Source organism: Ictalurus furcatus, chromosome 27, assembly GCF_023375685.1.
Source record: "Ictalurus furcatus strain D&B chromosome 27, Billie_1.0, whole genome shotgun sequence".
In the NCBI taxonomy this organism is placed as follows: Eukaryota; Metazoa; Chordata; class Actinopteri; order Siluriformes; family Ictaluridae; genus Ictalurus; species Ictalurus furcatus.
This window is the reverse complement of record NC_071281.1, coordinates 8,078,896-8,098,286: the sequence shown is the minus strand read 5'-3', so window position 1 is coordinate 8,098,286 and position 19,391 is coordinate 8,078,896. Positions and strand designations below refer to the sequence as shown.

The window sequence follows — 19,391 nt, the reverse complement described above, 5'->3', positions numbered from 1 at the left end:
CTACCTGTACATAGAACTACAGTTAACTATGCAGCAATTCTTGCTATGGTTTAAACTCATTTCCATTATTAATATTCCTGTTGTTCCTTTTCCATATAACCGTCCAAACCCGAATACTGTCCATACGATGATCCGTACAGATAAAATGGTCAACAGGAGCATGTTTCAGATGTTCTCGGTTCAGTCTACAAACGACTCAATACGACAGAACACAAAACAGCAGGCGATTTAGGGCCAAACAGAGATATCATGACGGAGGCACATGCGGCGATCGCCTGTTTCACCCTAATAAACTAAAGTCATTTCTAATGAGCGTTTTACAAGGCATGTTCTGCCTTCTCAGGAGCAGCTGGATTACATTACACACAACCCTCCATTCATATCACTTCTCCCAGACCCCCCACTAGAAAGAGAGGACCATTTAGACAGTTTATAGCACTGTGCTGTTTACGCAACACTTGTGGAGCACTGACGTGCAATGTTTAACTTGTCGTGTGACTTTTCTATTTTAATCCCGTGTCCTTGGGGAAAGTTGTGTGACCCATGACTTTAATCTGATAAGAATGATACACGCTGACAGCCTTAGAGAAAGCTCTTCTTTTTACAGTTGTCACTGAGACGTCAGGCTAAACAAACATACATGTGGTTTTTATGCCCAAAGGCTGCATGTGGCTTATGGAGGGACGCTCTGAATGTGTCACAGATGTCTCCAGTTCCTCAGATGTGATAGTTTAGAGCATACGGTTATGTGAGGGCTATACAGTTCAGACCTACTGCCTTTGAAGTCCCCACACTGGGTTTGCGCGGACGGAGGACCTGAGTAATAATCCGGCTTTATGTACAGGAGATCACAAGTTCTGAATTGAGTATGGAAGTACTGAGATTCATGTCGGTGCAGTAATAAATGTGTGTATTACAGAGTATCAGGTGTGACTTTTTTCTTCCCGTGACATTTTATGTGTTCAAGGTTTGTTGACCCACTCTCCAAATATTGACTCAGTGGTGTTTAATGATTAACTATTTAACCTGCTTTATCGCTCTCACACACACTCACATACAGAGTCCTGCTTCATGCCTTACCTAAGAGAAACAGCCATGATCTTCTCCACATCGATTTTACGCTTGAGAACCTCCTTTATCTGGCCCTTCTCAGGACCTTGCTTCACCTTCTCTCTTCCAATCAGATAAACACACTTAGGTGTGAGGATTAGGTCCCGCTTAATACCCTGCCAAAAGAAGGAAAACAACAAAAACATTAAGATTCATGATTGTTTAAAAAAACAACAACAAACAAACAAAACAAAAAAACAGTCAATGTGAGCAGTTTCAGTTTCACAAACCCAGAAAATAAATCTGATTTGATGTCAAACTGATTCAAGCTACAAAACAGGATTTCTGGACACACTACACAGTTCAACTCAGATTATGTCTGTGGAAACCCCAGGTCTTAAGTCTGTCAATACAGGTATATTCTATATCGCACCTTAAAGCGTCGGTCATATTTAGTGACTTTGTCTGCGAAGTCAATCTTCTCCCTCTTGGCCAGGAACTGCCTGAGCTCAGGCCGGTCATCCATGCCGATGTAATCTCCCACAAAGTTCCTGTTAATGCTGTGCCTCCTCCTCTCCTTCTTGTTCAGCAGCAGGTCAGAAGCTGAGGATAAAAATACATAAACCCTTTAGATCAGCGAAGATTATGCTTGATGATGATGTGTGAATAGTGTATTGGCTGTTATTGCTGCATTACCCATATATGGCTATGAATGAGCGGTTGACACAAAGATCTTTTTGTTGAAAAGGTGACTAATAATAGATTAATTCATTGTGTCAATTCAGATCCAGAGTATTCTCCGCCAAGATGATTATACTAAGTTGGAATTTCAACTTACATTCTAACGCATGTTATTCTCATTGTTGCGGTTTCGTTCGGCCTGTGTAACAAGTGAGGAAATGAGGTCAATATCTGTGCTCGATACTTGAACAAAGGAAACCCACTGAAACCTCAATTCATACACAAATAGCTGACATATTGGTCTTATAACCTAGAGATGGTTTTCATTTCCTTCTTTAGTTCTCTATGTGCGCCCCAGTGTCTGAATGTGAACGCGTGTGTACTGTATGTGAACTGGGCAGGGATTGGTTAGACAGTGGCGCTCACCTTCCTCTCTCATCTGCACATATTTCTTGCGGGCGATGTACTGGCGCCAGGCACGCTGGATAGCCCTGGCATAGCCGTCAAACTTGCGCTCCCTAGTTTCCTCCAGGAGGAAGAGCTGTGGAGAAACAGCAATGCTTAGGCATCTGCGCATACCTGCGGCTAACGCCACAGCTAGAAACTATAGCCAGTGGAAATACAGCTGTACCAAACCCAATGCCAATCTGTCACACCATATAAGAGCCTTAATAACAAACCAACAATGCTCTTGCCTGTCATAATTAGTCAGGGAAAAAAACCCCCACACAGGATGGTTATAATTTTACTTCACAGCACATCATTCGTTATTGTATGTTATATTTATTTAAACGTAAGATAGTGGTTTGGCAAATAATTATATTTACACCTTAATTCCCCAAATGTCAGTATGACTTAACAGCTAAACACAGTTTTAGGCATATATTTACTGAAAAGGTTTTGGCTGAGACTTTTGGCCTGTTGGGACTGGATTAGTTTCAGATGTGGAGGTGGGGTAATGTAATTATTACTGGTTTATTTCTAAGATTTTAATCCTGTCTGAGACAATAATTTTTGTGCGTACATGCACCTGGAAAGATTACACCATATTTCACCTTCTACAAAATGACCAGTAGAAATAAATCCAGCTAAGGTTCCCTTCTCTCCTGTATATTTTCTTCAGTATAAAGAAGGAAGTTCTCTTCTCTGTCATCACCAACAGAAAAACAAACTGAAACAAAGTAGGTTTGACATAGGGGTTTTCTCCCAGCTAAGATTAAAATGAGGAACAATAATAAAAAAAAAAGAAATATTGACAATATTTTAAAAGGACTTGTCAGAGAAGCAACACTTCCGAGTGTATTAGGTAAATTTTAAGGAAGTTTTTGCGTTCCTAGTACAGATAGATCTTACATAAACCTTATGATCATATGACCTGCTAATGATCAAGCTCAAGTTGTGAAGCTACAAGCCCTACGACAAGCGCTTACAACAAAAATCAAAACAATCTGTTTGTATTAATACGAGGTGTGCGTAGTATGTACGGAATGTGTTTGTGTGATGAACATGCGTACAGCACGAAGACGCGCCCAAACCGAGATTTCTTATCCCATGTAAACCAATCAGAATTCCCACAGATATAAATATGGAAATCTTATCCCATTCGAACAGTCTTTTCCATTCCTTGTCAGTTATGTTACACCACAAAGAAACAAACATTGAACACCAAACATGTCTGTTTGGTCTCAGTACACTTGGGTTTAGGGGGAAAATATGTAAATGTGATGTTTAGCCAATCCATTCCTTTAACTCCAGTCTTTGGAAACCCTCTACCCTGTACAGTCTTACAATCTCTAGTCTTACTGATGAAACACCAGCCCCAACAGGTCAGCTACTCATTAAGTGTAAGAAGTTGTTCATATTTTGCCAAGCATGGGTCTCTGGGACCCTTTGAGAAGCACTGTTTAAGCCTAAAGAATATTTAAAGTATACTCTGTACCCTTTTTTTCCCCTCAATAAAACCGCAAGTCCAGCACTAAGATAATAATAATAATAATAATAATAATAATAATAAACCTTTGGAAAGGTCACTCCATACACGAGCTTTATTAGTGAGCTGAGGACAGGCTTCACTTTTAAAAGAGCTCCAGGTGTCTCGTCTGGCATTTACTTCCAACACGAAGACCTGCGCTTTATGTCAAGCTGTACAATATCTCACTAATTCATCTCGCGAACTCTCCACATGTCGATCAGTCCGTTTTTTGCCTCTATCCATCCCTCCCTGGGTAAGAATGAGATTCTGGCTGGATTGGTGCTTCAGTCTGTTCTCTGCATGCCCTCAGACAACTCCAGACTAAACACACTGTTCTTTTATTATCGCCTCAAGGACTGAACTGTGAGCGTGCAGGAGGTCCCTCACGGCAGGCATTAAACAAAAATATTTCTTTTTCACACAAAAAATTCAGAAACGTTTTATCCTGTGCTATTACAGTCCGAGTGTCTGATGGCTCAGACACAAACACAGCACAAAAGTGTCATCCATCAGCACAGTGAGAGATCGCAGAGTTCATTCTGGCACACACAGGAGTACACACACACACACACACACACACACACACACACACACACACACACACACACACACACACAGCTGGGTGAAATTTTGCCAGCTGAAAAATTCACCACTAGTCATAAACTAATTAGTCTGTGTCAGCCCTTATCTGAGAGGGAGTTTTGTTATTATAGTTATTAGAGTAGTTAAGACTAGGACCCTCCCACTTAATATTTCAGTTGTGTAAGCATTCATCTCACACACACACACACACACACACACGTTTTTCTATAAACTCCCTGTGACTTTTACTATGAGCTGACTACTGACATTTAAACACACACATTCGCTGTGAACGTACATAAGCAAGATAGGATACGTTTTAGATAATCCCCTGCATTGAGCCTCATTAACAAGGCCTGATTCAGAGGGTGTGTGAGAACGTATGTGTGTGTGTGTGCTTGTGAACAAGCGTGTGCAAATGTCAACAGTGACCTCACAGAAAAGTCACAGGCAGACCTTTCATATAGAACATGGTGTGAACAGAAACCCTGGTTGTGTCCTAACAAGAGGTCCTTCTCTACAGACACACACTTGTGTGGACTTCCCTCAGTGATGTTGACTCAATGCTGCTGATGTAGCACTTACTTCCTGCTCTGCAAATCTCTGCTTGCTGTCTGTTAAACCTCAGAAAAAGGGTCTTTCCAAACAGCTAGGGTTTATTTTATCCAGATGAATCTAACTAAAGTTGTACAACCTCATTCTCAGCGTAAAGCTCACAAAATCTACATTTAAGCAGTATCCAGTTAACACGCATATTTTTAAAGGAACAGTTGGACCAAATGAAATGTACATAATTATCCCAAATGTAGTGCATCAGCCAATATATGTTTAGCTATGAGGTTAACATACTGACAAGTAAGAGAAGATTGCAGCTTACAGCTTAGTGTTGTACAAACCGCATGCTAAATTATTACCCACTGACCTCAAAAAACATTTTGCCCTGTCACACCATTTGCGGATAAACACCAGAATTAATGTATAATTCCAAAAAAGTAACAAATCAAAACAGAACTGTATTATCATCTGGATCATTTCTAGCAAACATTCTTGTTTTCAAACTGTAATCATTGGCTAAGTGGTTCCAGGACCCCTGGTTTGACCCTGAGCTTAGGCTACTGTTTGTGGAGAGTTTAGCATGTTCTTTCTGTTTCCCTGTAGGTTTCCTCAGGGTTCTTTGGTTTCCTTCCACCTCCCAAAAACATATCTTTAGGTATATTCGCTGTATATAGGTATACTGGCTACTGTGAGGGGTGGTGGGGTGGTACAGTGGCTTAGTGGTTAGCACGCTTGCATCACACCTGCAGGGGTTGGGGGTTCAATTCCCGTCTCCGCCCAGTGTGTGTGGAGCTTGTATGTTCTTCGGGGGCTTCCTCTGGGTACTTCGGTTTCCTCCCCCAGTCAAAAGACATGCACTTAGGCTGAGTGTCTATTTCCAAATTGCCCGTAGTGTGTGAATGCGTGTGCGATCGTGCCCTTGCAATAGGTTGGCACCCTGTCCAGGGTGTCCCCCGACTTGTGCCCCGAGCTCCCTGAGATAGGCTCCAGGCCCCCCCATGACCCTGTGTAGGATAAGCGGTACAGAAAATGGATGGATGGATGGCTACTATTTCCCCTAGGTGTGAGTGTGTTTGCACGTATTCCCAAGTCCCAGCACCCAGTGTTCCACGGATAGACTCCGGATCTTACATGACCCTGACCAGCATAAAGCGGTTATTATAGATGAATGAATGAAATTTGAGCCTCCTACCCATGTCCGATGCTGGCGCAGAGTGGAAGAAAGAGATTCTGTCTACTATTGTTTTAGCAACAAGCTTTCTTCTTATGTCAGAAACCCCTTAAGAGAATCTATTTGAGATACTGAACTACCTGACACAGTTTTAAGGAAGTATGTGATTATCATAGCTCACACCAAATTAAAACATGAAACACGTCTTGGCTGATCGATTACATTTGGGGTAAGGAGACAAGCATTTTTTGATTTCTGGCAGTAGACCAAACAGGCACTCGTACCGATTCAGGGGCTTTGACAAAGAGCTTGGTGCGTCCAAGCTGGTATTGGTCCTGGTCCATGTTGACAGAACGCAGGAGATGCAACACTCCCTGCTTCTCATCTCCGCGCCACGTCGGCCACGACTCCTTTGTCAAGATAGCGTACCTAAAAATAGAGGAAGGAGAGGGGAAAAGTGTTTGACTGGGTAAACGAAAGCCCAGAGCCAACATGACTGGTAAAGTTGCAAGACTAGGATTTAATAACAGTCTCTACCGACCAGCCTTATGATTAATGCGCAAAACAGGCCACAGCCTGTAATTGGAAAGTGATATTATTTGGAATTTAAAATAAAACAATGACACTGAGGTAGCTACATCTATATTGGTTGAACTCTGAAAGCTTCAGCCAGTATCGACTGAAAAGATAGTTAGCGTGTAGTAATCTGAGGCTGAGGCTCGTAGACGTTCGTCAGCTGCAAAGTATTCCCTGAAATATGTTCACTCAGTATGAAAAGCACTGTGTGGTCTATAAGGCTCATCCGTTAATATGTAAATACATTTTGAATTAAAGCTGACATTTAAACGTGCATTTTAAACACTGAATCATTGTTTCATTTCAAAAGTGCTGGGGTAGAGCAGCTAACAAGAAAAGTAGTGTCATTATCCAATTATACACTGTATGTATATGAATATGGTTTTTCTCAGGATGGCATTTTATCCAGCAGTGGAAACTGGTTAGAATTCAAAGAAGAAATTTCCCGTGACACGACTAACAGGCTGAATACAAATCAGCCTTTCAAGGCTATGTATATAAATGCCTCTGGTGCCTATAGCTGTCCACCCAGAGCAGAGAGACCAATAAAAAGAGAGTCCTGTTTGTCTGTGGGTGTACATACATGCACGTGAGGGGGTGTGTGTGTGTGTGTGTGTGTTTGGGGTGTGTATGTCTGGAGAAAGCAAACAGCAGCAGGGTGGATGGAAAATGTGCCTGCCTCACAGGGGAACTAGAACAGTGATTCTCAAACTTTTTCAGCGTGAGGCCCCCCATTGTCCCTGCAATCCCTTTGTAGCCCACTAGAGTTGTCAAATGTTCGCAATTGCGTCTTTTTCACGCTAGGCTCTTCTGTATTAACTTTCTCAGCTGAGAGACTGCGTCCTCTATCTAAAACCGTACCCATTTTAACTAATCTTAAGTTTTATCAGCATGTGGCTAACAGTACTGTACACTAGTATATCAGTGGATGTCTCTGTTTGGTGTGTGTCTTACTGTGCTGTGTATAATTGATTTCATTGATTAATATTTCTCATTTTTATGTGCATCATAGTTCAAAGGTTCACAATCCGACTTACATACAGGTGAAAAAAAAATAATAATAATAATAATAATAGTGTTCTAGAATTTCTATGCGGCCCCCCTGGAACAATCTGGCTATATCCCCCCATATTGGGGGATTTTTTTAGATGGTTGCATTACTGGTCTGTTCATAGAGAGACACTATATGTAACCATATGTACCTACCCTTCCCTTCATACATATAACTTTTATTTTATAAAATTTTGTTCCTGTTTATGTAAGTGATTCTAAATGTAAAATCACTGTATTGGATATAAGAAGCGTCACAGCAAATCAAGGAAATGCAAAGACTGCTCCATTAACTGTTCAGGTTTAGTTTGAATAGGTCAATAGGTCATTTATGATTATTATTTTGAACAATATATAGCTTGTGTTAGATTAGAAAGAAATGCACCTTCGCGGTGTACTGCACTGATTACCGTAATTCCCACACACTGTCCCTCACTATAATCCTGCCTTTACATAGCACAAGCAGAGCATTATGGGCCTAAGCTGCCTCGGTATGAAACACAACTTCAGTAGCCACAGGCTCTCAGATCTGTATTTGTGGCCTCTGAACACCATTTGTTAATCTAACCTGGAGAGTGAACAACAGACATGAATCTTGTGATTGAAGAAATGAACATTTTTCCACCTGTTTTGTTGTACACCTGTGTAAAATAAGCAGCTGGGGATTTTTTTTTGCTCCGTTTCTTTTTCTCATTTATGAACCTCATGCCGTAAGCATGAAACTTTCTTCCACTTTCCACTGCTGCTCCCTCAGACATTGTTAAATTGTTCTCATTTTCTCCTCAGTTTGTGCACACTCTCTCCCCTTTCCATTGCTCTCTCAGACATGAGTCTGCTTTCTGATCTCAAGCCAAAATACAACACTTGATGATTTGCACATCTGTGTACTGCTGTGCTCTGGGTTCGTCAGTGGGGTTTAATGTAGATATTTTTTTTGTACCTGTTGAGGAACTTGCGGAAGACTCTTCTGTAAGCGTAGCCAGCACGTCTCACTCTGATATTCTCCTTTAAACCAAGATACTCCACCTGATGCTTCACTCTGAGGTAAGAAAAACAGAGCTTGTAAAATACTTGTGTGTGTGTGTGTGTGTGTGTGTGTGTATATATATATATATATATATATATATATATATATATATATATATATATATATATATATATATATATATATATGCGCCTGTACACTAAATTACACTTGGCCATTTACGGTTAACACATAATAGTTTCATGATTAGCTCCTATGTTTAGTAAATGTTTTGTAGACTAGACAATGGAACATCTAAGTGAAGCATGCTTAAAATCCAGACCACTTTCTGTCTTTGAAAGGCATTTAACACAGTGCAGAAAAACAGACCTGAGACAGGAAAAACCTTTCACAAGACTACTGCTGCTGAATGGCTTTGCAACTGCAGCTGGTGTGAAGACACTCTGGTTAGGCAGTGATTTGAAGCACAAATGTATTATCTGATTTGAAGTGCACAAAATGTCCTATGGAAGCGGTGTATTTTCCACATCCGCTCTGAAACCGGGTTTAGTCACACACTCAGCAGGCTCAGTGCTAATTGCACGAGAGCCTGTATTCACAACAGGAAGGATCTGAACAATATCGCTGCACCTGCAACAGTACAGCTCACACCAAACGCACCAGACAGAACAACAAGCACGAGGAGAAGAAATAATCACAGCTGCCAACGTTGTGAATCAGAAAAATCCCAGCAGGCAGATGGAAAATTGGCTGATATTTAACTACTGCAGAAATATTTGGATTTATAAAGAAACGAGCTAAATGTATAAGCATATATCCATCCATATTCTGTACCACTTATCCTACACAGGGTCGCGGCAGGCCTGGAGCCTATCCGAGGGAACTCGGGGTACAAGGCGTGGGACACCCTGGAAGACGTGTCTAACACATATTCACACACTATGGACAATTTGGAAATGCCAATCAGCCTACAGTGCATGTCTTTGGACTGGGGGAGAAAACCATAGAACCCGGAGGAAACCGCCAAAACACGGCTAGCACAGGCAAACTCCGCACACGCGGGATGGAGGTGGGATTTGAACCCTCAACCCCAGAGGTGTGAGGAAAACATGCTAACCACTAAGCCACCGTGCTCCTATATTTTCTACAGATGTAGTTCAGTTCAGTCTATGTCCACTAGATGTTATCTTGTACACTTTCAATAATTACATGAAAGGCAAATCCATTCAAAGTTCACCTAGATAAAGTCAGAAGAAAGTGAAAGTAACCAGCCATGAATCCATTCCCCTTTAGTACATTGGCTCGAGATGTAGGCACTTCTGAGTAACAGGGGGAAAAAATAAAAGCTGGGAAAGTCTTGGCCAAGCTAATGGACCCACATGTGTCTTTCTTTTGTGAACCCAAACAGGTCTGTGTTGAAATTACTGAGCTAAGTGGTTATTTATAAGCATTGTTCTTAATCTGTGTCTAGGATACAAAACAGAGTAAGCAAATATTACTTTGGAATATTACTTCATGTGTTGTGATTACAACCATAGCTGAGTCACCATAAAGATAATATGAAAATGCTACGCCTGTCTGTGACGAGAGGTTTCAGTGATGGCTAAAGCGTGTGTTTATGTGGATGTGTGTGTACCTGCTCTCCTCCCAGTCTCTCGGCTTCTTCGTCTCGTTGGGTTTGATACAGCGTATGTAGTGGGGCGTACACTTCATGAGTGTGCTCACCAGATCGTTGGCTTGTTTCTGGTCAAGAAAGAGAGAGTCAGTGTTTTGCTTTCGGCTCCTGTTTATACGACCTTAAAATGACTGTCGAATCATCGGCATCGCTGCATTAACACTCTAGTCTCGACACACTGGAAATACACAAGACATGGTACTTTGAATTCCTGGTTGCATATTGTAAACATTTCTTCATCTGCTCTTAGGTGTATAATGTTAGTGAGCTTCTAATGAAATGGCTTTGTGTTCTTTTCTCAGTACGGCGAAATGTGTCAAACTTCTTTTCCCTAGTAATCACACATACACTAGAGATGTGTGAGATGTTGGTGAAGGTGGTGTATTCTTTTAAATATTCGCTACTCATTTCTCTTGCTACTTCTCTCTCCACTACTCACACACAAACACACCTTACAGTTCAACGCACCTTGATTTTACTGCCTGCAGTGGTGGGACGACCTTTCTTCTCAGCATTGAGGTTTTCTGGGAACAGGGCCCGAATAAAAGCTCTGTTGAGGAAGAACAAACCAAGGCAGACAGGAATAATTATGGAAGAAGTGGCGCATATGAGAGAAAGGAGAGAGAGAGAGAGAGAGAGAGGAGTACAGACAAAGAAGCAGACACTTGGGATGATTGGACTGTTTTTGACTCGGGTCACTGAAGTTCTGCCGCACCACAGTGCATGTTGTTTTGGAGCTTTAGGGACAGTACAGTCCTTACACACACGCTCTAATCACTACCATCATTTATTCTTGAATGGAATTTTCCTGTGCTAGAATTCAGAGCAGTATACAGTATATTGCATCAAGGCATTCATTTATGTCACATGTCACAAATGCCATAACCCATGACCGATAGCTCAGCGCCAGTCAGAATGTAACACATGCTTGCGAGCATTCCAGGGATTCTGGGTGTGTGTTGATCTCTTTCAGCCTCGGAGAGCAGTTGAACGTGTCTCAGAGGTTACCTTTCTTCGTTGGTTAAAAGAACTGTTATGGTAAAGATGTATGTTAAAGGAATGGTTGGGTGAAAAATCTAATCGTACCTCAAATGTAGTCAATCAAGACACAACGGGCCATAATGTTATAGGAAAACAATCAACACTGTGTGTTGTGATGTGGCCCGATGTGCAGCAAAAGTCGGTTATTTTCCAATAAGATGCCCTGATGTGTTTTCTTCTTCTTATACCACAGCGATTTGACAAAGATTACAAAAAACATGGCTTTTTAACCATTTATAGTTAAATTTAATGTAGTGGAATGTCCATGAGACAAGTTTGTTCCTGTTATCATGTTAATATCAGTTATAAACAGTCGTTCCACTCGATTTTTTCCTCTTCTTTGAAGTTAAAAAGACGCAGCTTCTTCTGTCCTGTCCTGTCCTAGATAACGCAGTCCTCTGTCCTGTCTCTGTCCATGGCAGAAAACTCACTGCTACAGTGCTTTACACTAGAGACTCCTCCTATACATGTTAAATAAAAGTCTCCGAACAAAAATGTTCACCATATCAATGATTATACATTTTACATTGTGAATTAACAGCACATTTCCCCACACAAGTCCATGTGAATGAGCTGTTACTACAGAAACGATAACATATTATAACAACTGCATTAATATCTGTCACTGGAGATTCAATATTTGCTTCTTTAGTTTATTGAATTTCAAGCTACCAAGTAATGGAAGCATTTCTAATCCAAAATCGTTTTGTTAAAAATCTATTTGACAAAACTATAAACTTCGATTCTCGCCACAACCCTGTGTGTGCGGAGTTTGCATGTTATCCCCGTGCTGCGGGGGTTTCCTCCGTGTACTCCAGTTTCCTCCCCTATTCCAATGACATGCATGGTAGGCTGATTGGCATGTCCAAAGTGTCCATAGTGTATGAATGGGTGTGTGAATGTGTATGTGATTGTGCCCTGTGATGGACTGGAACCCCATCTCCGCCTTGTGCCCCATGCTCCCTGCGATAGGCTCCAGGTTCCCCGTGACCCAATAGAATAAGCGGTATAGAAAATGGATGGATGGCTGGATAACCTTCAGTAATGCCACACAAACTCACCGATGGTTATGGACACAGTGTGGCTGAATGTATTCTATAATAATTAGCAAAAGATCATGGTTTTGAGGGCAGCCATCTTGCTCAACTAATTTTACTCTACTACCTTTGCACAGTTTTTTTTATAATTCCATGCATGACAACAAGACGTATGGTGGTTTACTCTAAAGATATTTGACAATACCACAGGCCCCACCCCCAAATGTTTGAATGAGAAATTGTATCAAAAATCTAAAAGTCTGCAGATGGTAATAACGTTTACCTACATTTGTAAACCCCTATGTTACATTGAAGATTTAGGCATGTCTTCACAGAAAATATTTTAGGTCCAGTCCAAAGCACAAGACCCTGAACATACGTTTGATGATCAACTACATTTGAGTTAAGTGTAAAATTGTATAGAATTCTCAGAACGATCCTTTTAGATTATTTTCCACTGAGTATCTAATGAACACACATCTGTGAGCTCTTTATCTGAGTGCAAGTTTCTACACAGTTTTAGGGAAATTGTGCTCTTTAATAAAGTTCAGAGGTTAACGCTATAGGACTTTGTATGTGCAGATGGACCAGGGGCCCTGTGACATCATGCAGCTGACAATAAAGGTCTTCCCCTTCTATTCTTTCTCTAATAGGGAATCTGCTCGTCTGAAGGAAGAATGGTCTATGCTGTACCTTTCTGAAACATTTACAAGTATGTTTGCCTCACAGCAAGTGTCTGTGCATTGTAGAGGAACGCTCCTAACCTAGCATGATGCTAGATGGAGCTGGAGGTGTTTGGACAAATGGTTTCTAGTGCTCAGAGGAGGCACAATCATCACATGCACACACGTGCACGCACGTACACACGCTCACACAAAAGCAATACTGACACACTTTTGTTGCTGCGAGTTAGGAGCCTGCTTTGCATACAGTAAAATGGGCTGTCAGCACAGTTGAGTAATGGTTAAAAAAAGATGACTCGCTCACATTTCACTGCTCTGCATGAGCTCGATGAGGTCAGTGAACAGGACGTCTCTGTTCCGCTCACAGAAGCCATCAGCGTCGTAGGACACCTGAAGACACACACACACACACACACACACACACACACACACACACACACACACACAGATATTCTCATCCAAATGACACAATATTCCTGTGAATAAGACTCATAGCTGATATACCAACTGTGCTACAGCAAGAACAGAAGATCCTAAATGGAGGAAGTGCTCATTTTAGCAGGGTGCAACTTTCAGAAGGTACTGTATGGGACGACATATGAGGCTGAGAGGGAAAGCAGGTAATAGAAATACAATCACATGAACCGAACATAGGATAAGGAAATAGAAAACAAAACACTACACAGCAGGCAGACAAACAGGAAAGAAATATATACACAGTGGACAAATGACGTGAGAATGAAGCCAGCAGGTACACTGCCAGTCAAATCCTTTTTGAATAACAGTTATGCTACTATTTCCAGGATAAACAGGCAATGGGACCATTTTAAATCTGTAAAATTTGAAAATGTAAGCACGGAACAAGTGAAGATGTCCCATACTTATTACATACGTTAATGTAGAAATGGAGATTTATTTTGTATTGGAACCTTCATTAGAAAAGGATCAGATAGTGATCACTAATCAGGAACATCGAGCACTCTGCATATATATCTAGCTTACAACTGATACTAGCACTGTCTTATATAGACTTTCAAATATAGACTTGACAGATTTAAGAGCACCTGCCTTTGATAAAGCATTATATAGTATATATTATATAATATCTGACAGAGAGCAGCCAGTTAATATGTCCTTAAAGAATCCTTAAAGAGAACATATTAAGAAAATATGAAATCTGTACCTAAACCGTCCTATTTTCACACACTGTTCAAAATGGCCGACATGAATCTTTTGCATGACATCATTTCAGTAACTCACTGCGAATGACCTTGCACAAGCAAGTGTGTCTCACAAGACACATCTGTGTGATAACTGTGGTTGGTCAGTCAGCATACAGTACAACAGACACACAGGGTATGCACTAAACCACAGATGGTCACATACTGTAAGTTCCTCCAACGTAGCAGCTGGTAGACCACAATTTTCACATACTAATTAGTACACAAGTAGGCAACTTGAGTTAGTGCTACAGCGTTCATACTAGCTCAAAATGACAAGCGAAAAAGCCCCTTGCTGCTACAAGCTGGCAAATAAAATCCTGTATTTGTTCCATAAACAAAAACAGTAGCATAACCAGCAGGTTAATTCGGTTTCAGCAAACAGCTCGACCAACTTCTTAAACCTCCTTACTCTCAAGATAACATTGAAAACAACTGCTGTTAGGAAAATGAGCCCAATCTATTGATTTAGCTCAGGGTGTACAGCAAATAATGAATCAGCATTTTCCTGTTTAGACTGACACAATGAAAGGTCAGTGAGCTTTTGTGAAAACTGCTTATAAACAACCTGTCTGTTTGTATTAACGTGCAAAAGCTTGTTGAGAAAGCCATTATCAAGCTACTGAATAGTAATGAATATAGAGGGCCAGGTGTAATGAATATTAGTGACGAGTAGGGGTGTCATTGAAAATGAGCTATGAGATGGAGAGGCAACAATTTATTTTATATATATATATATATATATTTAGACATGATCAGACTTTCAGAGTAAATTTCACTCAAGACTTGTTTCCTAGACCCACAGAAATAATACAAAATCCCTAAAAATAATAAGCTATATGAAAGATTCAGATCTTGTAGAAGACGTTCATAAACATTTAACTGGCAGTTTATATGAAGACAGTACATGAAGACAAAGAGATATCAGTGCTCTGACCTTCCCCGCATAGTGGTGGATTATAAAGCCTTGATTCCAGCTGTTGAAGTGCTCATGGTTGTTGATCTGCATGCGCAGTTTCTGCAGCATCGTCTGGTCTGCTCCCTCCCCCTTTGCATGCATCGTTGCACATACATCATCCACGATGCACAAGATGCCTGGGGGATTCTAGGAAGGATAACACACAAGAATCCAGCTTGCTATTTTATACAAGAGAACCAGAAAGTCCCTGCCCAATTACTCACAAACTGTAAATGTTAAAAACAATGAAACAGCCATTTATGACCAGGATTACAAAAATCTTAACTGGGTGGGATAATTCTACACTGTTAATCAGAGTGACACAGAAGAGGTCAGTAAGTGCTCTCCTTCAAGCGTGTTCGGCTTCCCTATGACGTTGAATATGTTGGGAGTCGATTTAGAGTTTAACCAGAGATGCCACATCACAGGGAATTATAGTAATCTAATAGAGATGTTATGAAAGACTTAACCAGGGGTTCAGGATCGAAATCCGAGCTAGGCTTAATCATATCTCGTCATCGTTTGTTCCCCCTGCTTTGTTCTAAGAAAAGAAAACATGGCTCTCCAAAAGATCTTGCACTCAAAGACAGGAAATGCCTCTTGAGGTCATCCTCTGCTCTCATATTGCTGCTATTTGTAAAGGTCTTAGCTTATAACGGAGATGACCGATCTCTCTGTGCTCCAGACGATTCGAACTAGAAGGCACATTAGCTTGTCTCAGGGTATCTAACACCCATGGAAAAAGACGGGAAGCTTGTGCCACTGGAGATACCTCAATTTGGCAGACTGTTGAGTTTTATTGGGTGTGTAAAAAAAAACTGTTTAAAGGACAGAGCTCATATCCTGTCTGTGGAAAGCAGCCAAATAAAACCCAAATTCAGCCCCTTGGCACTTACTTTACTCTCAATGAGGTCGCAAACGATCTTGTTGTTGAAGTACTCGATGGGTGTCCATCGGATTCCTTCCTGTACATACTCCTCCTAAAAAAAAAAATATGCGTGGGAAAGAGAGAAAATGAAAAAGAGAAGGAAGGCAAAATATATTGGTACATTTTGTATTAAAAAAAAGTTTAGTAACTAGTTCATTCATAACCTGGAATGCCATTATGAATCAAACATAGAACACAGACATTAGTACCTGCTCTGCTTTCAGTGTAAGCTCAATGAAGATCTGCTGCAGTTTCTCATTCACAAAGTTGATGCAGAACTGTTCGAAACCATTTTTCTAAAAATACAGAAAACAAGTAGAACAATGAAACCAAAAAACATTTTTTTTTTTTTACTTTAGATCTGTACACAAGATAAAAAAAAAAAAAGTCTTTCACTTTCACTTGTGTGCTTATTTATCACATGTTACAGGTTCACCAATGTGTGTGTATGTGGAATCTGACTTGAGGAAAGAATGCCACACTGTAACCGTCTCCTATCAAAACTTTAAAATCAGAGCAAGCTTTTTAATCGGCAATGTCAACGCGTACAAGGCAGGCATCCATAACCCTGAACCTAAAACCAAAACCGTGCTGCGGTAGTGAGTATGTGAAACTGTTCTCACAACATGCAACTAAACACGCACAGACATAATGTAAATACATACAGTATGCAAAACACAGCAAATGTTTACTATAAAAAGCTCTGCACATCTTGGTTTAGGTAAGGTTTAAAAACAATGTCTTTTTTTGTAATCCAAGCAGGGAAGGCAGACTAAAAGAACAGATCAGATCAAATCATTAAGACTATTATCAGTCTGAAAAAAAACAAAAAAACATTAAAAATACCTGGAAAATCTCAAATCCATAGATATCCAGAACCCCAATATTCTCCTCCTGATGATCCTTTACCACGGCTTTATTGATTGACTAGAAGGGAAAAGAATGATTTTACTTAAACATTTGTAAATCAATAAAATGATATTAAAAATATTGGACAAGCAGCAGAGTAATATGAAGAATATGAGACAATCAATAGAGTAATATGAACAATACGAGACACTCAATAGAGTAATATGAAGGATACGAGACACTCAATAGAGTAATATGAAGGATACGAGACAATCAATAGAGTAATATGAAGAATACGAGACACTCAATAGAGTAATATGAACAATACGAGACAATCAATAGAGTAATATGAACAATACGAGACAATCAATAGAGTAATATGAACAATACGAGACAATCAATAGAGTAATATGAAGAATACGAGACACTCAATAGAGTAATATGAAGAATACGAGACAATCAATAGAGTAATATGAACAATACGAGACAATCAATAGAGTAATATGAAGAATACGAGACAATCAATAGAGTAATATGAACAATACGAGACAATCAATAGAGTAATATGAAGAATACGAGACAAATGCACATACCTCTACCAGGTAGTCAAAGACACGAGCATGCAGAGCTTTGGAGAGTGCGTCACGTGTGAAACACGCCTGCTCCACGTTCAGGGTGACATCTATCGACTCAGATTTGCCTCCCCATTTGCCGTCCATCTTACGGCTGGTGAGTTTCTCTTTTAGCCGGTCCTGGTTGATGCCCAGTAGGAAAGCAGGAAATGCCAGGACTAAGCAGAGGAAAATGACGTAGTGAGGAGGGAAAAAAATCGGTTTCTCCAAGGAGGAAAAAAAAAACAAAAAACAGTGCACTAGAAGACATTCTGAATTCCCCGATTTCATGATCTTGTACACAAAGTCCTTTTATGGGAACAGCACAATTCTCCAGAGGACAAAGCGGAATGAAGATTTAAACAGATGACTCAGAGTCAGTGTTTTTATTAAACCACATCAAACGCTAAGAGAGGATACTGAGGCACGGGTGAGGCACGAGGCATTGTTTCGAACCTGCCTCCTCGTCCGGTCTCTAACGTAGCCTACATGCTAAATCGGTTTTCTTTCAAGAGAGGGAGCATTCCCCATCAGCTCTAACGGACAGACACACTTCATCAATGCTAGCGACCTCGTGGGAATGAGGGTGTGGTCAAAATGCACAAGTGAGCAGAGCAAAGGAGAAAACTCCTGCTTCTCCATCTGCCTCCCAGAAGACCTGGGACTGACTGTGTGTGAGTCATCCATCTAAGTACTTTAACATTATTATGTGGAGTTTAAAATGTCATGATCGGTAGCTTGGTACAGAATGAAACCTTTTGAGTAAAATTTGTATTTGATTGACTGAAGTAGGTAAACAATAATTAACATCACCTACATGTGACATGTATTTCAACTTAGCCTTTCAACAAACGGCTAACAACAGGGTAGATATAAATAAATTCACTCTGATTGGCTAACACACACAGAGTGTTTAGGGTGTTTGAGAAGCTCTGCACGCATACTGAGGTGTGATTTTGTCATTAACACATGCTGCTATGCCAGTTATCCATGATGTGTTTTTACAGCAGCTCTCCTAAATATGTGAAAACCATTGGCAGCAGACAGGAAGTGGTTTTATGGCGAACAGGAAACACGACGATTAGCCAGCAGCAATACTGTGGCTGTTCCCGGTACAGCAAAGCTTTGTGCGAAAATCATTATGCCTCGCATGAAAGGATAGCAAGATGGATTAAAAGGGTGGAGGGAGCGTCGAAGCAAACCGACGAGTACAGGGTGGGGACAGGGAGAACTGGAAGGGTGGGCTGGCGCAACAGGAAGTTCTGCTTTCCTTGGTGTAATTTTAGAGTGTGATGTAATTCAACCAGACCCCTGAAGCAAGCTTCATTTTCTGGGTTAATTCAGCATGGCTGAGTCTGCCTGGCTCCAACCCCCTTTTAACACAACAAACATTCAGCACTGGGAGATAAAAAACTAACCAAAGGGGGGGAAAAAAAACAAAACAAAGGAAACAGACAGAGTGAAAATGTGTTTTTCATGACCTTCCACAGAGCAACCAAGGACACCAAGTGGAGAAAGCCCTGAAAAAACACAAAGAAACACACATCCAAAAAGAGAAGATGACTTTCTACTCACACTCCTCACTCTCCACAGCGGCGTAGTTCCCAGACTCTTTGAAACTGATGTTCCCCAGGTGAAGAATTCCAGCTACAATCTGCAGGACCATGGTGTGGTCCTCGCCTGAGATCCCAATTACATCCATAGCGTGCTAGAGAAAGGCCGAAAGAGAAAGGAGGTTCACGTTAACAGTGTGCAGTGTGTAGTTGA

At 40.8% G+C, this 19,391-nt stretch overlaps 1 protein-coding gene across 2 annotated transcripts in view; it reads right to left on the bottom strand.

Moving 5' to 3' along the window:
• myo1ea (myosin IEa) overlaps positions 1-19,391 on the bottom strand; it is a 60,626-nt gene that overhangs the window by 8,972 nt on the left and 32,263 nt on the right. For both annotated transcript variants that reach the window (XM_053616517.1, XM_053616518.1), the window contains exons 9-22: positions 19,200-19,332; positions 17,607-17,803; positions 17,011-17,091; positions 16,374-16,460; positions 16,133-16,216; positions 15,216-15,383; positions 13,363-13,448; positions 10,766-10,847; positions 10,259-10,365; positions 8,578-8,676; positions 6,296-6,440; positions 2,158-2,272; positions 1,484-1,653; positions 1,081-1,226 (exon numbers count right to left, since the gene is read on the bottom strand). In XM_053616517.1, coding sequence (XP_053472492.1) covers positions 1,081-1,226; positions 1,484-1,653; positions 2,158-2,272; positions 6,296-6,440; positions 8,578-8,676; positions 10,259-10,365; positions 10,766-10,847; positions 13,363-13,448; positions 15,216-15,383; positions 16,133-16,216; positions 16,374-16,460; positions 17,011-17,091; positions 17,607-17,803; positions 19,200-19,332 — 1,700 coding nt within the window. The remainder of the gene's footprint in view (positions 1-1,080; positions 1,227-1,483; positions 1,654-2,157; positions 2,273-6,295; positions 6,441-8,577; positions 8,677-10,258; positions 10,366-10,765; positions 10,848-13,362; positions 13,449-15,215; positions 15,384-16,132; positions 16,217-16,373; positions 16,461-17,010; positions 17,092-17,606; positions 17,804-19,199; positions 19,333-19,391) is intronic.